Raw genomic sequence first — 23,310 nt, forward strand, 5'->3', positions numbered from 1 at the left:
TATTATGCCATAGGAATATTACTGCTTGTGATGCTTATTTTTGTTCTACATGTAAAACACTTCCTTGTGGTGTACATAACATGTCATGGTAGTTCTTTGGTCAAGATTTTGCATCGATTCTATTTTACAGACTGCTCTCAAGCTGCTTTTTTGACCGACTCTTTAGGATGCGCTTTTTTTGTGGGCGGTCTTATTTACGTGTCTCCACTTCAACATCTTCTCCCCATCATCAATGTTGTAATTTTTAGCACTTCCATATGGGGTCTACTGACAGATATAAATTCGAACTATATTTTATATTTGAAATGGCAACAGCATGCGCATGTACGAGCCAGTCTGCCCCACAACAAGAGGATAGGGAAAAAAAGGAACCTATTAACTACATCACTGACTACAATGGCTGACTTGCGGATAGCACTTTGGGTAATGTTCTACCATATATGGATAATCTGCTGACATCACCAATGGCAAATACGTAACTAATGGGGAAAATTCCAAACGGCTTATTTACCGCAAGTATGAAGGTAAGCAAGATTGTTTTATAAATATCGCCACAGTTTGATTTTACATTTTTGGGACCTATTCAGATCCCAAATACATAATAGGTACCAATAGTTAAGAAAGGTTGGTTTTTGCATATAGTGCCCCTTTAAAGACTGCAAATATTTTATTATTACTGTCTTAAGCAGGGTCAAGAAACGCCCTATCATCATATGTCTTACAAGATTGTCTTTAAAGATTGTCTTGTGGTCTGGTATGTTAAGAGTGAATTGTTTTCGATAATTGGCTCCAAAACGGGTCAGGGCCGAAAATCGTAAATATTAAACGTACGACCGAAACCCTTCATGTCTATGGGGAACGCCAATGCCTCACGTGTCATTACTCTGTGAATTGTGACGTGGCACAGAAAGTAGCCAATCAGGAAGCTAAACAACAACATCGTGCTCAATGCACTCACATGTACACTGTAGCTTGCTTATATATTGTAAAGTCCGTGTTCACGCTGTCTCCATGTCTTTTTTTTAGTTTGGGATTTTTCTTTCAAAAATCCAAGATCACCATCATTCCTTCCTCTCCTATGTCCTCTTGTATTATTACTGTTATTGGATGTTATCTGTTTTTTACAGGTTGGTTTCTTTTTCGATTTTGTTAGATCACTGGCAGTGGGTGATACTGCATTGTGGTATCTATCAAATACTAAGTAAATCCAGGGCTAGTATCGCCAAAACTGATATCAATACCGACACTTTTTTACTTTGATCATTGAATAATTTTGTGAATTTGCCTCTGGTTAGTTGATTATGATCATGAGCACACAGGGAAAAAAATGTTTTGCAATTACAAATATTTTTCTAACTAAATATAACAATTTAAAACAATGTAATGGTAAATATATTATCTGTTTTCATTTATACTATACACAGTTGTTAGAGAAAAAAAGTCACTGTTGCAAAATAACGAAAAAGTATTAATATAACAAACATTTTAATTTTAAAATGTAAATAGAACCACTAAAATAACTAACATGACATGCAGATATTCGTGAAAAAAACCCGCTATTTGCACCGACAGACTAGAAGAGACTAGGGATGTATATTGTTAGGATTTTATTGATACCAATATCGATATTCCTTATTGATACCGGTATTCATTTGTACTCTTATCAGTGGTATTTGTAATTGGTGTAAATAAAGACGTGAAAAAATTAATTTTTTTATTTACCATTTTATTAGCACTAGAGGTTGTACACCACCAACATGTAACATGTAACATCTCACAGCAGGGAGTTCTTTCATCAACACCTGCTTTTTAAGTCTTAAACAAGTCAGCTATGTTTGCTGTGCAAGGTGCAATGCAGTTATGTCATTATTTGCAAAGACCACACAGACCCTTCACTGTGTTTCTATTCATTTTAATTACACTCAGCTAGAAATAATATTTATGTATGGCATTCATGTGCATAGCACAGACCTTTTACGTAATATATCATATCAAATATATTATATAAATCAATACAATGCATTTAAGCAAGGTGTGTTTTGATGCCAAACAAACAACGCGATGGAGTGACATCACACAGCAACTCGAAACCTGTCAGCGGATGATATCTTGCTTCAAAGCATCTTTATGGAATATTATATTACTATTTTTTTTTTTTTTTTTTTGACTGGATATATATTGGCCTGTGGATTACTGGATCGCTATTGGATGGTTAATAAAACGCGGTAGCAGGGTTCGTGAGGAAAGCATATTCATTTCAAACTGACACTGATAAGAATTAGTGTGTTACTTTGAGGGACTTTTGAGGAGGAAATATTTTTGTGCTACAAACTTTTTTGTGGCGTTGCTTCATTTTTTGTAATTGTTCCAAGCTGATTATCAGATCCTACCTACTACTGTCTTTTTTTATGCATAGGAACGGCACCTGAAGTGAATTAATAGTCATAATTACGACGGTCAGCTGGATGAAAAGAAATACCGATAGCCGTATCATTTGTCCAGAATCTTAATGGTCCTCCTGGACTGACCCAACTAGGAACTGGTACTAAAAAAATACATGTACTTGGTATACATCCTAGAAGAGACTCTGCATTTGTATAACCTCCTTGAGGAAAATTTAGTAATTTTCTGGACAAATAAAAGAGAAACAACAACAAAATTATTGATCCTACCTCGCTATCAGTCCGATACCAGTACCCACCTTGGTATTGATAATTATATTTAGATCCTTTAGGTCACGTTTGTTTATGTTGGATTTTGGGCTTGGAGGTCTAGATTCTGGCTCTGTGGTGGGATAGAATCTTTGTGTGTGCTGTGCTGTGCTGTGTTGATATTATTGTAGCCATCACACACATAAAGATCAAAACGGCTCAATGCCTGATTTTTGTCTTTATGTGTGGGGTCAGTAACGGCTAAGAAAAATCTCTTAAGATTTAGAACATCTTAATGCGTGTACCAGCCTTTAGCAGCTAGGACAGAGCCTTGTGCACCGTTACATCATTGCAAAGAACGTTAATGAGTTGATTAGGTGTCTAACGATTATTATGATGAGTAAAGGATGCAGGATGGATGTTAGGTGGTGCAACAGGTTCTAAGTAGGTTCGGGGTCTGAGCCTTGCTCACACTGTATTATCACTCACTCTGTCTAGTACTGTCCCACATTCTGTCACTCTCGCTGTCTCTTTTCCTGTCTCCCACGCTCTCCTTTCATCTTCGACCTAGTTTTTTTCTTTTTCTTTCTGCTGGTGGGCGTCACTACACAACGTGGTGATCGGTGTGAGAAACACAAGTGAAACTAGGACAGATTCTCCACGCTGCACAGATTGCAGGGCCCCTTTTCGTGAGCCCACTGTCTGTCTGCCGGTCTGTCTGCCGGTCTGTCTGCCGGTCTGTCTGTCTGTCTGTCCGTGTGTGTGTGTGTGTCTCAAGTTTGTTTTTTTACCCTGTAACGGGCCCTCATCACAATGAGCATGACTGTAGCTGTAGAATACAACACAATATAATGCTATGTGGTCGTTCTATCAATTAGGCTGGGCATTGATAGACATCATGGTTCAGTGGGAAAATGAACTATTATTGATGCTTGATATTTGACTGGGCTGCAAGGAAAGGAGAACCACAGAGTTGCTATGCAGTGAATAGAAACTGATTTAGTTTAGCGGTGTTTATTGAGTAAAAATTAAAATGTATTCTGCATTAGCAACTTGCATCTATCGAATGAGCAGGATGCTCTTAAAGGGAAACTTCACTTTTTTGGAATTTTGTTTATCATTCACAATCCTAATGTTAGAAAAAAACACGCTTAAATTTTTTTTTGCATTCTAACTTGTAAATAAACTCCAGCAAAAATCAGCTAACAATGCAGCTAATAGTATTTGCTCTATTTTGCCTATAAAGCCTCCAAAAGCCACCTAATAATTACTGCATAACATAAATTCATTTCTATACTTAAGTAAGAAATAACAGACCACATTAAGTGTTACTGGCAGTAAACCTGCGTTGTAAACAGGTTTCTCTGTTTACATTTTCACACTTAGAGCTATTTTTTACACTTTATTAAAGGCCTACTGAAACCCACTACTACCGACCACGCAGTCTGATAGTTTATATATCAATGATGAAATCTTAACATTATAACACATGCCAATACGGCCGGGTTAACTTATAAAGTGACATTTTAAATTTGCCGCTAAACTTCCGGTTCGAAACGCCTCTGAGGATGACGTATGCGCGTGACGTAGACCGGCGAACACGGGTATGCCTTCCACATTGAAGCCGATACGAAAAAGCTCTGTTTTCATTTCATAATTCCACAGTATTCTGGACATCTGTGTTCGTGAATCTGTTTCAATCATGTTCATTGCATTATGAATAAGGAAGCTGAGCAAGCAAAGAAGAAAGTTGTCGGTGCGAAATGGACGTATTTTTCGAACGTAGTCAGCCACAACAGTACACAGCCGGCGCTTCTTTGTTTACATTCCCGAAAGATGCAGTCAAGATGGAAGAACTCGGATAACAGAGACTCTAACCAGGAGGACATTTGACTTGGATACACAGACGCCTGTAGAGAACTGGGACAACACAGACTCTTACCAGGATTACTTTGATTTGGATGACAAAGACGCAGACGTGCTACTGTGAGTATGCAGCTTTGGCTTTTTTTTGCGTATGTACGTAACTTTTTTAAAATATATAAGCTTTATGAACCTTGGGTTAGGTGAACGGTCTTTTGGGCTGAGTGATTGTGTGTGTTGATCAGGTGTTTGAATTGTATTGGCGTGTTCTATGGAGCTAGGAGCTAGCAGAGGAGCTAGGAGCTAGCATAACAAACACGCAGGTGTTATTATGCAGGATTAATTTGTGGCATATTAAATATAAGCCTGGTTGTGTTGTGGCTAATAGAGTATATATATGTCTTGTGTTTATTTACTGTTGTAGTCATTCCCAGCTGAATATCAGGTACCGTGAGTATGCAGCCTTGGCTGCTAAACATTCGATAACTTGACCGTATGTGCGCGTCACGTACGTAACTTTTTAAAAATATATAAGCTTTATGAACCTTGGGTTAGATAAACGGTCTTTTGGGCTGAGTGATTGTGTGTGTTGATCAGGTGTTTGAATTGTATTGGCGTGTTCTATGGAGCTAGGAGCTAGCAGAGGAGCTAGGAGCTAGCATAACAAACACGCAGGTGTTTTTATGCAGGATTAATTTGTGGCATATTAAATATAAGCCTGGTTGTGTTGTGGCTAATAGAGTATATATATGTCTTGTGTTTATTTACTGTTGTAGTCATTCCCAGCTGAATATCAGGTCACCCCCGGCTCTCACAGCATCTTCCCTATCTGAATAGCTTCAACTCCCCACTAGTCCTTCACTTGCACTTTACTCATCCACAAATCTTTCATCCTCGCTCAAATTAATGGAGAAATTGTCGCTTTCTCGGTCCGAATCCCTCTCACTTCATGCGGCCATCATTGTAAACAATAGGGAACTTTGCGTATATGTTCAACTGACTACGTCACGCTACTTCCGGTAGGTGCAAGCCTTTTTTTTATCAGATACCAAAAGTTGCAATCTTTATCGTCGTTGTTCTATACTAAATCCTTTCAGCAAAAATATGGCAATATCGCGAAATGATCAAGTATGACACATAGAATAGATCTGCTATCCCCGTTTAAATAAAAAAAATTCATTTCAGTAGGCCTTTAAGCCTTTCTGACATATTCCTTATTTTCACATGTTAATTTAAAGAGGTTATTCTTAAGTGTTTATTGTGATTTTAGAATTAAGTTTACATTGATTGAGTGTTTGTCCATTGTTGCGTTGATATTTCCTTTCCTTTCTGCCTTGATAGGTGAGGGAATTATAATCAAAAGAAGGTTACATTTGAAATAACAATGTTGACATTTAATTAATTTTTCTCCTAGTCCTTATTTTCTATAGCTCATAAAAAAATAACAATAATTATCGATAGCAACCAATATAAATATAAAAAACTTCTAGTTTAGATGAAGAATTAATTGTAATCCTCATGCAGGTAAAAAAAAAAAAATGGTGGGCACAAACGAGCACCTTTTCATGTCTTTCTTGACATCTCCGGATCTAAGTTGAATGTCAAAGTTGACCAACTTCTTGGTTTATAGTCACAGCCTTCTACCATACAAGTGTGAAGCATAATTTATAATCTAGAATGAACTTTTACCAACTCAGAGGCGATGCAGCAGCTCACCGGCTCAGTATGTCATCAGCAGCCTAAGCTAGTTATCACTTTTTGATCACAACGCCGCTAAAAGTAGTTCCTCCGCGTTAGCGCTTATAATAACAATAATGCTAAAACTTGGTTAATATTCAGGTTACGACATGTAAATGGAGTATTGTTGGTGGGATTTTTCATGTTTTTAGAGGTTCTTATGGGCGTAATAGATTACTCCCATTATCTGCATTGTTAGCCGCTTCATTCTTGTCTAACATAAGGATTGTGAATAATAGCTTTGTAAATATACTTTTAAATTAAAACCCTTTTGCGATGCATAGTTTGACCTGTAACAAAAAAATGTATTACTCTAAACAACTGAGGTGTCCTTTTAGGGTTAAGCATTTTTTAAATATTGCATCCATCCATCCATTTTCTACCGCTTATATTTTAAAATATTGATAAATAAAAAATAAATAAACAAGTATTATATTAATGATAATTATTGGCCGAAATGAGGAATTACGACGTCATACTTATAAATGGTGATAACATAAAATAAAAATTGTTCAGATTTAAAAAAAACCAACTAAAAAAAACGCGCCAATTAGACAAGATTACCCTTACTGTGTTGTGGGTGAGTTAAGGTGAGCAAATTACACGCTGCTTTTCTCCCACCTGTGACTTCCCTTGAGCTCACCGTAAGCAAACATGTCGTCGTACGTGTGGGACGTATTCACTGTCTCAGGGAATGACATTGAGCCTGCACATTTTCACCAAATGTTCAGGGGAAAAACATTGCGCATCAACACATCAAACCTAAATAGCCACCTGAAACACTAGCAGTACTATAACAATGTTTTGAAAGCCTACAAAGACGCCTGCTGCCAAAGAAGCTGCCCCGAAGTCAGACACAAAGAAAGGTGTGCAGAAACTGCAATTGAATGTAAATTAAAAATAAATAATAGATATAAATGAGTAATGGGTATCGGTCTTGAGAAGGAGGAAATTATCATTGTCTGTTTGAAAAAAAAAATATAGTGCATCCCTAATTTGTTTAGAGTCATAGCAAACCACACGAGCAGCGCAGATGTACCAGAGGTTGTTTCAACCTGATCCAAGCTCAGCCTGACTTTGCAGTCTTTAAATTTTTTTTGGCAACCTATTTGGGCAGCAAACTAGTTGGGCCTGATTGGCTGGGGATTCTCATCTAACTCTCACATTACCTCTTTGCCATGGTCACTTGTTCTTTCTAGAACAGTCTGATGTCTACTTTTGATTCTGATTGGCTTTTTCGGGGGGGATTTTTCTGTGTCATCAAAAATAACAAACCTCATAACAACACATCACTGGCTTTTCTTACATCCTGACTCCTTGGTTTCCGTCTACCATCAAGTCCTTGTCTTTGTTACGTCTGTTGTCTATTTTGGTTTTATAGTACCGTATTTGATTAATCCATAAATAAGATGGACATTTTTGCTTATCTTAGCAATTATTTGCCTTTCAGACACTGTTTTTGATCATTACTGGGATACTTTAGCCTGTCTGTCTTTGTTTTCGTCATAGCAGAAGTTCATGAATTAATTAAGCAAGTCTTTGCAGTGACGTGAAAGTCGCTGTTTTGATTTGAGGCCAAGCAGCATCACTCTGCTGCTACATCTGTCTGCATGTCACCCGCCTCTTGTAGTTGTACATTAAAATGTTTTGTTATGAATTATACAGTATTTCACAAAAGTGACCTCTCACATTTCAACACACAATTTTATGATACTCTATCTTCTCAAGGGAAAAAAGGCCCTTTTCCACCCTTTCAGTTCCTGGAACCCCTAGTTTCTGGAACTATGGGTTTCTGTAGAAGTGTGTGGTTTGTGTTTCCACTTCATTTCACAGTTCAAGGTAGTTTATAGAATTTGGGCTAGAGGAGTGGAGGAGTCTATTTCTACACTGATACCATGTAAATGAACATACACTATTAGGTCAGGGTTATCTTACTAAAAAGTAAGTAAAGGAAATACAAAGCAATAATATACAAAACAATACAACCTAAAAAAAATAAAATGTACCGAGTTGTTCATAAAAAGTCAGGCTTTTGTTCACAATGTCCAACAGTCAGAAAGTCATCCTGTCAGTAAATTATGAATTCATGAGGTTCAGGCAATTCTTTATGGTCCATTTCAGCTGTAAATAACAATATAAAGAATAAATGTTAATGTTTATCTCACGCCGTCAACACGAACGCAACAGCTTTAGTAATAATTACACAAATGGAGTGTCACTGACTACTTTTACAACATGTAATAAAGTAAATAGTTAATATTTGATGTCATTTACCTTCGTTCCACTCATGCTTCCTTTATTTCATATTTATCCAACTAAGTCAGAGTAGTAAGCAGCTGAGGTTTTTGCTTCGAGTCCGGCTTCATACTCCTCTGTAAATATGTTTAAAAGAGTCCATCCACTTTTCGTAGCTTTGCGTATTAAAATGAAGCTTGTAAAAAAATTAAAAAAAACATCAATAAACTGCATATAATTTAAAGACTACGACTGACTAAAAATACTGCAAGATAGTTGCATTAATCAGCGTTCTTCAGCACAAAGATGACTCACAAAAATTCTTGCAAGTTGAACGTTCCTTTCATTCTCCTTTCTCTCCGTTGTCAAATATTTTGTAATAGAAATACACAAGAAATGGAAAATAAACAAGTCGACCAGCATTCTGTAATGCCGCTTGTGTGTTCGAAAAATACCTTTTGGGAACGCCCCCAACTTTGTTCAACCAGTCAGCGTTTGACAGCACAGCTCGCCTCTGGTAAGGTTTCGGGAACCTTCCAAAAGTCGTCCTCAGCGCACAGCAAATCTATGGAGTGCAAAAAATAAAATCTAACCAAAACCGTAAACAAAGCAAACCAATGCATTCTCAATGCACTGCTGTGTACTCACTAGCTAAGTGGTACTTGGTGAAAAAAGTTTGAGAACCACTGACCTAAAGGTAGTTTGGCTGAGTCCGCTCTCAGTGCTGCTGTGGAGTGATCGCCTAGTGCCAAAGTGCAAAGAGTCGGCAACCGGGCGTGACGTCATGCGCAACCCAGGTACGGTAACATGGCACGGTTACGTAAATCGGTGCCCAGTAGGACCGGCAGAATTCGGTTACGGTTCAAAAGTACCGGATTTGGTGCCCATATCAAGTGCTCACACATTTAAACTACTTGTAAATTCTCACACTATGGACATCTTTACACTTGTGTTGCCAGACAACAATGGCTGTATGTTGACAGTCACTCTATACCACACGCTGTCCACTGACTACTCTATAAAGTACAGCCATATTTAATTTCTACAGAATTACTCCTGGAGAGGATGGTTGCGGAATTATGAAAGATGTGTTCACTTTTATAAGATATTGTAGGTTACTAAGATGACAGCCCAGTAGTATAACATACCGTACATGACCGCCTACTGAGCGTTCGCTTCCTCCTGCCGCCATCTGTCCATATGCTCCCTCGTGAATGTCAGCCAAAGTAATCTGCTAAATGCACCAACAGTAAAAATCATTTGCTCTTTTGGATCCATTTGATTAAAGCGCATCCGTTCTTCCCCTCAGTTACCATAGTGATGGGGATCCCCACGGTGAAGCGCAAGGTGAAGTCATATCTATCCGAGACGCTGCGTTCGCTCATAGACAAGCTGTCGCCGGAGGAGAAACTCGAGTGTGTGATTATTGTCTTCGTCGGGGAGGTGAGAGGTCAAGTTGAAGTCGGTCGTCTGGTGTTACAAAAAAGTTACAGTTGCTGATACAACGGCACATTCTTCTCCTGCAGACGGACCTGGACTACGTGCAAAGTGTGGTTGCTGGCCTGCAGAAAGAGTATGTGCTCAATGCGATGAGAATATTGGGAAGCTGGTTCATAGTTCCTCACCAATCTTGCCTTCTGCTTCAGGTTCTCAACAGAGCTGAATTCAGGCTTGCTCGAGGTCATCTCACCTCCTGCCACATTTTACCCGGACCTCACGAGCCTCAAAGAGACTTTCGGAGACTCCAAAGAGAGGGTCAGGTAAGCCTGTGGAAAACCTGTGCCACTATGAGGTCTAATTAGTACAACATGAGAAAACGATTGGCTGAGAAAGCGAGGGGGTGAGCTGTGAGACGGCAACTGCAGAACCAGAAGGATTAGTCAGTAGGAAGAGAGCAAGCGCGTCAGAGCTTCTTTTTTTCGGCTGGGTTGCTGCTACTTAGTATTCTAACGGCATTTGTCAAAGTCATATCAAGGTCATCAGTGCAGCGGCCTCCGTCTCTTGCTCTGCAGAGCGCTCCCTCGCTCTCAACCAGCTTTTGTCGTCTATGTTTTCTCTACAGTCAGCGAACCGGCAGCTTAATAGAAATCTTTTTATGGACCAGTTTGTATGTACACAGATTATAGGCCCCAGCCACAGAGGGCCATCTTGTTTGTGTGAAAGTGGGTGTCTGTTTGCCTCTCAGGGTAATATAAGCCGTGTGTCTTGCTGGACATGTCAATATTCTATAGATTTATGTGCTTGTGAGTGCATTTGACTGAATGGTGTATTACATAATGGCGTGCGGGGATAAAAACTAATTGGGCTTGCTCGTCTAGTCAGTCTCCAAGCAGTCATAATACTTACCAGCATGGACCTTTCTAACTGTTATTTTTCTCTCTGCATGGATCCTTTCAGAGTGCTTTAATTACATGTTAGCAAACAAAAACTAATGTGTTGATCTTTCTTTTTTTGTGTTGTTTAGATGGCGAACCAAACAGAACCTGGACTATTCCTTCCTCATGATGTATGCCGTGAGCAAAGGGGTTTATTATGTTCAGGTACGCCCTTAAATGACGGTAAATGGTGCCTTCAGTCTGAAATGTCGCATGCAATTAAACTGTGGCGGCCGTTAGGTAAACTGTGTGTTGTTGCAATCCATCAGCGTCGTTCCCCCTCACCCTCATTAAAAGCACCGCCTGTTTCGTTCACTCTCGGCTTAATCCTCTTAGACTTCTGTCACACTCATCTGTATTTTTGGTGCTCCAATTTGGAAACGTTTGGAAAATGTGTGGCCATACAGTGGAACCTCAATGATTGAACTCCGTATACTAGAATGCCGGTTTGATCTTTGTTTTAGCATTAGAAATGCATTGTGTGGGTTTTCTCTGGGTACTTCGTAGGGCTGGGCAATTAATCAAATATTGACTTCAATTTCGATTATGGCTTCTCACGATCATATAAATATAATGATGGAAAAAAACTATTAATGGGCCGCCAAGGTGCATGCAAATTCCGGAGCTTGTAACGGTGAAACAGATGAGTGAGCATATGAGTGGAAAAAATATGTCTAGTAGAGGTTGGGGATCTCATCATGGTTGCTACTTTTTATTTGACACAGTGCTACTATGCCTACTCAATCACCACACTCAACAGAAAAAGTAAGGCAAATGATTTTTGCGTCGACAAAACTGTGGACGCAGTCACAGAATTGGCCAATACAACGGAATCCGCTGTTAAAAGCAGAATGTCGGGAAAATTGCCTTATATGTGAGTGAAAGGCTGTCATTGTGAGGAGAAGAAACATTTGTTGGGGAAAATAATGTGTCCCGACTGTTTTTTCATACCCGCAACATGCCCTAACTTAAACAATGACGATACGGTCACTTGAAACTAGAGATGTCCGATAATATTGGCCTGCCGATATTATCGGCCGATATATGCGTTAAAATGTAATATCGGAAATTATTGGTATCGGTTTTTTTATTATCTGTATCGTTTTTTTGTTTTTTTTTATTAAATCAACATAAAAAAACACAAGATACACTTACAATTAGTGCACCAACCCAAAAAACCTCCCTCCCCCATTTACACTCATTCACACAAAAGGGTTGTTTCTTTCTGTTATTAATATTCTGGTTCCTACATTATATATCAATATATATCAATACAGTCTGCAAGGGATACAGTCCGTAAGCACACATGATTGTGCGTGCTGCTGGTCCACTAATAGTACTAACCATTAACAGTTAATTTTAATAATTTTCATTCATTACTAGTTTCTATGTAACTGTTTTTATATTGTTGTACTTTCTTTTTTATTCAAGAAAATGTTTTTAATTTATTTATCTTATTTTACTAATTTTTTTTTAAAAGTACCTTATCTTCACCATACCTGGTTGTCCAAATTAGGCATAATAATGTGTTAATTCCACGACTGCATATATCGGTTGATATCGGTATCGGTAATTAAAGAGTTGGACAATATCGGAATATCGGATATCGGCAAAAAGCCATTATTGGACATCCCTACTTGAAACCATTACTTCCCTGCTTGGCACTCAGCATCAAGGGTTGGAATTGAGGGTTAAATCACCAAAAAATTATTCCCAGGTGCGGCACCGCTGCTGCCCACTGCTCCCCTCACCTCCCAGGGGGTGAACAAGGAGATGGGTCAAATGCAGAGGACAAATTTCACCACACTTAGTGTGTGTGTGTGACAATCATTGGTACTTTAACTTTAACTAAACGACAAAGCTACTGCTAGTAAGAACAATCCGTACACCCACAACACATCTCATCTGCTGGTTGATTAACAAACATTTTATTAAATTGTATTTGACACAAAAATCACACACTCTATGGCGGTAAAAGTAAGTGTAAAAGGTAAAAAAGGAATTCCATCCATTTTCTACTGCTTATTCCCTTCAAAAGGATTAAAACGAAAATACGCAATTGTATTGTTTCAATATTGCTATTGTTATTTTGATTTATTGCTGTTAAAATTATTATTTTACTTGTTGTTTATTCGTTGCTAATTTATATCCGTTCTTCTTTTTAATTAGATTTAAAGTTGAATATTGGTGGTGCAATAAATATCATAATTTCAAATTAATGAATAATCGTGTTATTTATTGTGATGTCATTATCAATCAAAATAAATGTGATTACGATTTTTGCCATGATCGTCCAGCCTTAGTACTCCGGCTTCCTCCCACATTTCATAAATACAGTATGTATGTTAGTTGGATTTAAGACTCTAAACTGTCAATAGGTTTAAATGTGAGTGGTGATGAGGATAAGCTTTCTTCATTATTAATTATTAACTATACAAGCAGTTTTTTCATCAACATTTTAACTTCAACTGTAAGTCGGCGAACACCTGACTACTACCCTAAATGACCCTTTATTGTCATTTGTCTTATTTTGCACTTCAAATAAATCATAATTTTTTTATCGTGTATTTTTAAAACTCCAAAATATGCTTTTAAATGTATTGAGGTTCGAGTCGAGTATTATTGAAATTGTTTCACACAGATGGAAAAGGGGGGGAAAAAAAGGAAAAAAAACATGCAATAAATCCCCTTTAAGGCACGCTATCTGTATTCAAGCCAATTGTGTCCCCCAACTTCGAACATCCAAATTGTGTCCCTGGTACTGGCATTTTGAGGTTGTCAATCTCACATCTAATGCATGCGGTGTGTCGTTTTCCATTCTGTGCTCTCACCTGGAGGGAAGAGGTATTTTCCACTGCTCTACTTTGTTGTAGTTCTGCAGTGTTTTCATACCTCAGAGTCCCAAAACAAAACCCTTCTAGTGTGATCATCGTAATGCCAACTTTCCCCTTTGGTTGATCGTGTATCTAACTCCCTCTGCGTACCTCTCAGTTGGAAGATGACATCGTTGCCAAGCCCAACTACTTTGCCACCATGAAGAACTTTGCCCTACAGCTCTCATCAGAAGACTGGATGGTCCTGGAGTTCTCTCAGCTGGGATTCATCGGTATGATATGTACTTACAACATTGACGACAGGTTCTCTCAACAAGTGCTTCCCTAACTGTGCTTTGTAGCCATAGTATTTCTGGTCCCTGTTGATTGTGTTGTGCTGTTCACAGATCCCCAAAGCTTTGTTAATCAGGCTCCTTGCTGTTTGCTAATGAGCATCTGTGCCAGTACCGTGGACACTCATTAAAGCTTTGTTATCCGCTCCCCTGCAGGAAAGATGTTCCAGGCACCAGACCTGAATCTTATTGTCGAGTTCATCTTCATGTTCTATAAGGAGAAGCCCATCGACTGGCTGCTGGACCACATTCTCTGGGTTAAAGTCTGCAATCCCGAGAAAGATGCGGTATGTTCTGAACTCCTTGCAGAAGTGGCACTGAAAATGGCATTGCATGGATTTTCATGACACAGTGCAATCTTTTGGGTCACTCGTCTAGGAAATGTATAAGAAACAGGGGTCAGGGTTTTTTTCTAGAGTCAAACCACCTCCATAAAACCTTTATAAACGGTATAGGCAATGTACAATAATGCATGAACTTCTTAAATACCACAGTAAGTGTAAAAAGGAATGAACACCTGTGTATGTTTTCATTGAATTAATGTACTTATGGTGGACTGCCACAAATACATTTGAACCACTACACATAGATTTGGCCTCCGCTGAACTACGTTCCTAATTCCCACGCGGTACACATTAAAAGTAAAAAACAGGAAGTAAGGATGGGCCATAAAACAACAATCTCTATCATGAAATAACTTTTCCTTGATAGGAATGTCAGACAATTTCGATAGAGCAGGGGTTCTTTTTTTACCTCTGTGTCCAACTTTTTCTACCACAGAGGAGCCCGGGGTTCCACTCAAATGTTGACGCTGAATTATTAATCTTACTCTTGATTTTAATTGTATTCAATAATTATATCTAACATATTTACAGTTTAACAACCATGTCAAATGATATGAAAGTATGTGTTAATCACAAAGAGTGTTATAGACTTCTGTTTGTTTGATATTGTCACACTAAAAAATTGGCCCTAGTGTGTGAATGGGAGTGTGAATGTTGTCTGTCTATCTGTGTTGGCCCTGCGATGAGGTGGCGACTTGTCCAGGGTGTACCCCGCCTTCTGCCCGATTGTAGCTGAGATAGGCTCCAGGGCCCCCCGCGTCCCCAAAGGGAATAAGCGGTAGAAAATGGATGGATGGACCCCAAAAAGGGACAAGCGGTAGAAAATGGATGGATGGATGGATGTCATTACTGCCACAAGTGGTAGAAAAGTGTATTGCAACTGAGTATCAGCAGAGAGTGACGCCAACAACACTAATCAAAAAAACTTTACAACCCACCACCACAAATAAATGACAGCCCTGTGGGGAAAGACTAAATTCATAAGTACTACTTTTGTCACAAAGTCAATTTCTGTTTCAATGGTCATCATCACGCTTTTCCATTTTGCCATCATTGGTGGCATCACAAAAAAGCCAACAAAAAAGCAAAGACTCTGAGTTTGCAGCAATCCTCTACTCTGTGAAAATCTTAATGTTCTAGTACACATTTTGTAGAGTTGTGTTTAGCTATTAATTTGGCCCTGGATATAAATGAGTTTAGCTGAGTAAATTTGAAAAACATGTTTTTCTTAGTTCATCTCAAACTCCTGCACCTTTTATTTAACGTTAACATAATAATACTGTTAGTTACTGTTGGCGAACGCAATACGGTTACCGACCTAAATACAATACTGTTAGCTAACAACGAAGTAGGCTAATCTTATCACACATTTCACAGATTTGATCACTAATTTGATCACACATTATAATCTGTCAATGAAAAAAAGGTTCATAAATGGAGATAATACTTACGTATGTTGCTGCGTAAACATGACCTCCTGGGTGGTGAGACTGCTGACATCAGATGTGTAAGTGGGGCAGTATTGACAGTCAAAGTTGCATCAAATGTGAGAGATGACATCAGATGTGTAAGGGGAATAGTCAGAGTTGCTTTAATAATAATAATAATGGATTAGATTTTATATCGCGCTTTTCTATTATTAAATTGAATAAAAGGTTTAAAGAATATTCCATTGGAACTGCTTGGGGTCATGTTTGACCCTACTTGTGGAAGAGTGGTGTAGGAATACAAAAATAGTAATTTCTTAAAATTCCATTCATCCATCTTTTTGCTACCGCTTGTCCCATTCGGGTTTGCGGGGGGTGCTGGAGTTATTGAAAAAATTATTAGAAATGTAAATGGTCTCATGTCACAAATATGTTTATGAGGAATACCTGGAATATGAATATATTACAAGTTTTCATTTTAAAGATTTTAATAAATAACAACCCGTGAGGTCATTTAAGGGTTAAAACTTTGTTAGGTCCGCCTCTTTAAAACCCTCTGCTATAAATGCTCACTGAGCTGAAGTCTAGTGTTTTTCTGCTTGTGTAGTTATGCATGATGATTTAATTGACTGAATTAAATTTTATTTTCTCTAAATATTCGGTCATTTTTCAAACATATGTTTTGAGGTTACACTGGACAATGACAATAAATGCATCTGCATTTCCAGAAACACTGCGAGCGACAGAAGTCGAGCCTCCGCGTGCGCTTCAGGCCCTCTTTGTTTCAACACGTTGGCCTCCATTCTTCTCTGGCTGGAAAGATCCAGAAGCTCACAGTGAGTAGTGCCTACGCAGTCGAATAAATCGCCACGGCTGTTTATTCTAGCAAATGTTGATCGATACCTGCATGTGCAGGACAAAGATTTCCTGAAGCCGCTTCTCCACAAGATGCACGTCAATCCCCCTGCTGAGGTGTCCACCTCCATGAAGGTAGACCTCCTGCCAAGCTCATCTTGTATTGCCGCACATATAGAGGTGTTCTAAACTGTGTGTTGTCTGTCAGGTGTATCAGGGTCACACACTAGAGAAGACATACCTCGGGGAGGATTTCTTCTGGGCTGTCACTCCCAAGGCGGGAGACTACATCCTCTTAAAATTCGATAGACCTGTCAGCATAGAAAGGTAAGAAAAGGAGGTTCTTAGCTCTCATATTTGCACGCTTAATTGCACCGCTAACTCATTCTCAGCCACTGCCCTTCACATGTAGTCAGTTTTAGCTTGTTTCGGTGCTTGTGCATTCCTCTCCCAGGGACCCCGTCAGGCTAATGAGAGAGCGAGCTCTAAAATAGGCATTCTCAGGTCAGCCATCGCACTCTCAGCGCAGATGAGGTAGAACGGAAGCAAGACAATGTTCAGGTAGAGATATGTGTGTATGTCTGATATAAAGAGGCAGGTCGCAGCAGGGACGCAGGTGGCAGGCTAACTGATTGTGTCCAGCAAGAGAGACTCGCTCACAGTCAGTCACTCAGCCAGTAAGAGACTCTCTCTACAGTATGTTGGAGTGACACCCCTTATATAGACTCTGGCTGTGCTCATCAGACAAGCTCTTATCTGCAAGGAGACCGTTACAGCTTCCGTCTGTGGTTTACATAAGCGGAGCATCCGCATATTTTATATACACTAACTCTAACTGTCCTCCTTTCATTCTGATGTAGTAAGTAGAAGGTGAAATTTTAAATTATAATTATGGACGACCTCCATGACTTGTTGAAAATAGAAAACTGCAGTACAGCGGAACACCCCATGTCGGATACCACAAAAGACAATAATAAATTGATCAACCCAAAATTTTTTGGAAGAAATGTGACCCAAATCTGAGGATTCAGTAGTTTTTGCTTTTTCTTTTAATTTTTTGTGAGTTTTTTCTATTGTGCCTACACAAATGGATGGCATAGACAACATAGAGGACAACGTGTAATGATAACCATACAACCAGTAATGGAACTTATTTCCCCAAAAGTCATACAATAGATTAAATAGAACAACCAGACATTTTAGGAAGACATTTGCTTCAAATGTCAAACAAATCTGTAGTTTCTATCCTCCCCCTCCATGTGTTTTACTTCTTTTGTTGTTGGAAAAAGTGTAACGATGATCATAGAACCAGAAATGGACCTTGTTGCCCAAAAAGTCATAGTAAGGACAACAATCCCACATTTTCAAGGAGGAAATGTTCCTAAAAAAAATAACAAAATATTCAATTCAATACTCCTAAGTGTTTTGCTTTTTGTGCAACTTGACATATTTAGGAGAATGCGTGCCTCAAAGGCAGACAATATGTAGGTGACACCCTCCTTCCTCTACGTGTTTTACTTTTTTCTTGGATATTTTTTTTTTTGGTAATCCTAGAATCAAAAATAGAATTTATTGCTCAAAAAGTCATACATTAAGGCAGGGGTCACCAACCTTTTTGAAAGCAAGAGCTACTTCTTGGGTAGTGATTAATGCGAAGGGCTACCAGTTTGATACACACTTCAATAAATTGCCAGAAATAGCCAATTTGCTCAATTTACCTTTAACTCTATGTTTTTATTAATAATGAATGATATTTACACTTAATTGAACGGTTTAAAAGAGGAGAAAACACAAAAAAAATGACAATTAAATTTGAAACATAGTTTATCTTCAATTTCGACTCTTTAAAATTCAAAATTCAACCGAAAAAAAGAAGAGAAAAACTAGCTAATTCGAATCTTTTTTTTAAAAAATTTAAAAAAAAATTTATGGAACATCATTGGTAATTTTTCCTGATTAAGATTAATTTTAGAATTTTGATGACATGTTTTAAATAGGTTAAAATCCAATCTACACTTTTTTAGAATATATAACAAATTGGACCAAGCTATATTTCTAACAAAGACAAATCATTATTTCTTTCCAGAACAAAAATGTTAAAAGAAATTCAAAAGACTTTGAAATAAGATTTAAATGTGATTCTACAGATTTTCTAGATTTGCCAGAATATTTTTTGGGGAATTTTAATCATAATAAGTTTGAAGAAATATTTCACAAATATTCTTCGTCGAAAAAAACAGAAGCTAAAATGAAGAATTAAATTAAAATGTATTTATTATTCTTTACAATAAAAACAATACATTTACCTGAACATTGATTTAAATTGTCAGGAAAGAAGAAGAAGGAATTTAAAAGGTAAAAAGGTATATGTGTTTAAAAATCCTAAAATCATTTTTAAGGTTGTATTTTTTTCTCTAAAATTGTCTTTCTGAAAGTTATAAGAAGCAAAGTAAAAAAAATAATGACTTAAACCAAGTCTTTAAAATATTTTCTTGGATTTTCAAATTCTATTTGAGTTTTGTCTCTCTTAGAAGTAAAAATGTCGAGCAAAGCGAGACCAGCTTGCTAGTAAATAAATACAATTTAAAAAATAGAGGCAGCTCACTGGTAAGTGCTGCTATTTGAGCTATTTTTAGAACAGGCCAGCGGGCTACTCATCTGGTCCTTACGGGCTACCTGGTGCCCGCGGGCACCGCGTTGGTGACCCCTGCATTAAGGAGAACAATCAAGGAAGAAACATGCCTAAAAAGTCAAACTAAATTTGCAATTCAACTGCGATGAGGTGGCGATTTGTCCATGGAGTACACCGCCTTCCGCCTGTGTGCAGCTGGGATAGGCTCCAGCACCCCCCGCGACCCCGTAAGGGACAAGCGGTAAAAAATGGAGGGATGGATGGAATACCCCTTAGGGTGTTTTTCATTTTTCTGTGGCTTCTTTTTTTTCTGTGGCCCTTCACACATGGGTGGCATAGATAGAATTAGGAATGTCTGTGATAATAACCATAGACCCAAAAAGGAAACCTTGCTAAGTACAGTCCTTCTCAAATAGTGGGGCGGGTCCCTCTGGGGGGAGCGTGGTGCAATGCCAGGGGGCGCGTGTGACCCCGGAAATCATGCTTTATCAGTACCATGCAGTACCGTGCTTCAAATCCCGCTTAGAAAAGATGTGCACTACAAAACATACTCATTGTAGCCATTAAACCTGATTTCCTTTATTGATTAAAAAAATAAATAAATAAATAAATCTGCACAAATTGTTTCATTCATTTTTCTTCTGTAGGTTAAATTTTTTTATATATTATGCTCTTGAGGTAATGTTGATCAAATTGAATGTATTATTATTTATTGAGTTTATATAATTTTATTTTTCAGTATCAAATGGCTCAAGTTGGTGAAAAAAACTTTAGTAGTTTAAATAAGGATTTGTTTTTCATTTCAGGCCAACACTTTAAATGTTTTCTGTTACACACTAAAAAAACAATGTTAAAGTTATTATTAGTTGTAATTTGATCGAAAAACTAACATACATACAATTATAACAACCTACACAACATTAAAGGTGCTGTTTGCAGCATATTGGCGGCTTCATAGAAGGCAATCGTGCCTGTAAAACCTGCCCTTTTAGGGGCCCAACCGCACAAAATAGGCCCCCCTTATGTATACACACGCACAGAGCAAAAGGACAATGCCACGTTACAAAGGCAATGTTTGGAATAGCTGATGATATCACTCAGCGGTTCAACAGCAACCATAGCATAGCATTTTATAATATGTTTGTTCTCCAAGATATCTCTTATTAAAGTCATTAGGAGCCAAGAATGGCAATCATTCATGTATTGAATGTGTTCTCTCGAACCACTATAGGTCTAATATTTTTGGGGTTAGAAATACAATGTAATTTGGAGCTGCAAACTGCACCTTTTAAGTCCAGCTGTAGCTCTAAAAACGGCCCTGGCTCACTGTAGCAGCATCCTTTATGTCTGAATAGTTTTAGTTATAAAAAAAAAAAACTCTTATCACACAGCAGTTGGCTTCTATTTGCATTCGCATGACAGGTCCAAGGGTTAAAATGGAACTTAAAACATTTCCTGTACAGATACAGTAAAACAGGTTTTATGATGGCCATAGTTTGAGCCTGCAACAGATTAATTGACTTAGCATATGCAAAATAGTTTTACATGCATTGGGAAGGAGCTATGGAGGTTGCGCTGCACTTTAGTTTCATTCATCAAATCCCATTGCTTTTACTTTAATATGATGTCAGAGAAATAAATGCTACATTGTAAATATTAGGTCTTATTTATTGTTAAGATGACATTCTGTCTGAATTGGAGTGGGAATTCTTATCCGTACGAACATATTTTTAAGTGCCAAATGATTTTTTATTGGCAGGTTCCTGTTTCGTAGCGGTAACCCGGAGCACCCGGGGGACAAGATGCAAAACACCACAGTGGAAATACTGCCCGTCTCCGTAAGAACACACACACACACACACACACACACGTCGCTCATCTGTGTTGCGATGTACCAAATGACAGCCATCATTAAGCAGCGTATGGATTTTGAACAGAAAGTGTAAGCGTATGATATTGTTTGCACCGCCCAAGGCGACACGCTATCACATGGCTAGTTCACATATCGCGCTGGGATCACAGGTCCATGTGCTGGCTGGCCTTTGACCGCTGTCGCCGTCGCTCAAATGACAAATCATTACCGCTTGTTTTTAACTTGATACATAATTTAACTTTGGCTTTTATTTCAGGAGACCGGATTGATGCAGACCAAAGAGAAGTACAAGAGAACCGAAGACCGCTTTTACAGGATAGGTGAGTTTTTTAAAATGGGCAATGTGAGATGTGACGTGACTGACTGACCTAAGCGTTATGCTTTCATCATCAAAGTTATAGCTGTGGTTAACTTTTCTTTGCACTTGAATGACCGTTAATCGACTGCATTTAGACTGTTCAGGTTGTCTTGAAAGACAGCTCTTGTCCAGTGTATTTATCCTGTAAGGTGGGGGCACATGCCAGAAAATGCTCCCCAAAAAGGATAAATACTTGCATCCAGCATCATTCTCTCAGACTAGAGCTGTCCTACCGAGTGCCAATAAACAAATACAGTAATACAGAACATTTTTAAAAAGTCAGTTCGCATAATGTTTTAAGGTTAACATAATTTAAAAAATCTTGTAAGTCGTGAAATTGTTAAATAAATTAACTGATGGAAAATAAAAAAGTTAACTGATGGAATTGTGTGGGACTTTAGATATGGAGTGTCAAATACTAAATTAAATAGATAAATCTTTAAATAATTACTTAAATGTCTCATTAATAAGTTATAATTGGAATTAAGTGGAATTAAATGTCATTATTTTATTTATTGTAAAATTACATTTAATTATTTAGTCACTCAAATAGTTATTGAATGATTCATGAAATAATTAAATAAATACATCTTTAAATAAGTAATTAAATTGTGAATTAATTACATTTTGGAACAATTAATTAATCTTTAAATAATTAAATAAATCTTGTAAGTCGTGAAATAATTAAATAGGTCATTGAATAATTTGATAAATCACGAAATGCATAAATAAATCATTAAATTCTGAAATAATTATATCATGAAATAATGAATTAAATATACACTACCGTTCAAAAGTTTGGGGTCACATTGAAATGTCCTTATTTTTGAAGGAAAAGCACTGTACTTTTCAATGAAGATAAATTTAAACTAGTCTTAACTTTAAAGAAATACACTCTATACATTGCTAATGTGGTAAATGACTATTCTAGCTGCAAATGTCTGGTTTTTGCTGCAATATCTACATAGGTGTATAGAGGCCCATTTCCAGCAACTATCACTCCAGTGTTCTAATGGTACAATGTGTTTGCTCATTGGCTCAGAAGGCTAATTGATGATTAGAAAACCCTTGTGCAATCATGTTCACACATCTGAAAACAGTTTAGCTCGTTAGAGAAGCTACAAAACTGACCTTCCTTTGAGCAGATTGAGTTTCTGGAGCATCACATTTGTGGGGTCAATTAAACGCTCAAAATGGCCAGAAAAAGAGAACTTTCATCTGAAACTCGACAGTCTACTCTTGTTCTTAGAAATGAAGGCTATTCCACAAAATTGTTTGGGTGACTCCAAACTTTTGAACGGTAGTGTATATTTTTTCAATCATGAAATAATTAGATTAAACCTGAAATTACTTAAATCGTGAATTTTTTTTTATCAACTAATTGAATAATTAATTCATGAAATAATTCATTAAATCATAAAATATTTGAATACATTATTAAATCATAGAATAATAAATGCAATCCTGAAATAAATGCTTAAAACCATGAAATTGTTAATTAAAGGGTAATATTATGAAATAAATAATTAAATCATGAAATATCAACTAAATCGTAAAATAATTAAATCATGCAAAGATTAAATAAATCATTAAATCATGAAAAAAAAATTATAATAATTATCTGAATGATCAATTACTTAAATGTATTTTTACATTGAATAAATGACACATTTAATAACATTTATGTATTTATTTATTATTATTTAATGACATATTAAATTATTAAAATATTTAATATAATTCACATATTTAGGGGTTCTGTATTTCGAGCATGAAAGAGTTGCTTCGCCCTAA

The 23,310-nt window shown here is 37.4% G+C and overlaps 1 protein-coding gene across 2 annotated transcripts in view; it reads left to right on the forward strand.

Annotated features, from left to right (window-relative positions):
• The window catches only part of mgat4a (alpha-1,3-mannosyl-glycoprotein 4-beta-N-acetylglucosaminyltransferase A), a 73,785-nt gene that overhangs the window by 48,129 nt on the left and 2,346 nt on the right, over positions 1-23,310 (forward strand). Inside the window, exons 4-15 of one of the 2 annotated variants that reach the window (XR_009828644.1) lie at positions 9,796-9,929; positions 10,013-10,059; positions 10,133-10,246; positions 10,951-11,026; positions 13,853-13,967; positions 14,184-14,314; positions 16,527-16,634; positions 16,714-16,788; positions 16,862-16,980; positions 17,108-17,214; positions 21,045-21,123; positions 21,415-21,463. Coding sequence is in view for 1 of the 2 variants with exons in the window: in XM_062069787.1 (XP_061925771.1) it covers positions 9,796-9,929; positions 10,013-10,059; positions 10,133-10,246; positions 10,951-11,026; positions 13,853-13,967; positions 14,184-14,314; positions 16,527-16,634; positions 16,714-16,788; positions 16,862-16,980; positions 21,045-21,123; positions 21,415-21,478 (1,062 nt within the window). In the remaining variant the exon portion in view is untranslated. Of the gene's footprint in view, positions 1-9,795; positions 9,930-10,012; positions 10,060-10,132; positions 10,247-10,950; positions 11,027-13,852; positions 13,968-14,183; positions 14,315-16,526; positions 16,635-16,713; positions 16,789-16,861; positions 16,981-17,107; positions 17,215-21,044; positions 21,124-21,414; positions 21,479-23,310 lie in introns of those variants that run through there. The other variant, XM_062069787.1, reaches the window with a different exon arrangement.

This window comes from Entelurus aequoreus, linkage group LG14, assembly GCF_033978785.1.
Source record: "Entelurus aequoreus isolate RoL-2023_Sb linkage group LG14, RoL_Eaeq_v1.1, whole genome shotgun sequence".
Classification (NCBI taxonomy): domain Eukaryota; kingdom Metazoa; phylum Chordata; class Actinopteri; order Syngnathiformes; family Syngnathidae; genus Entelurus; species Entelurus aequoreus.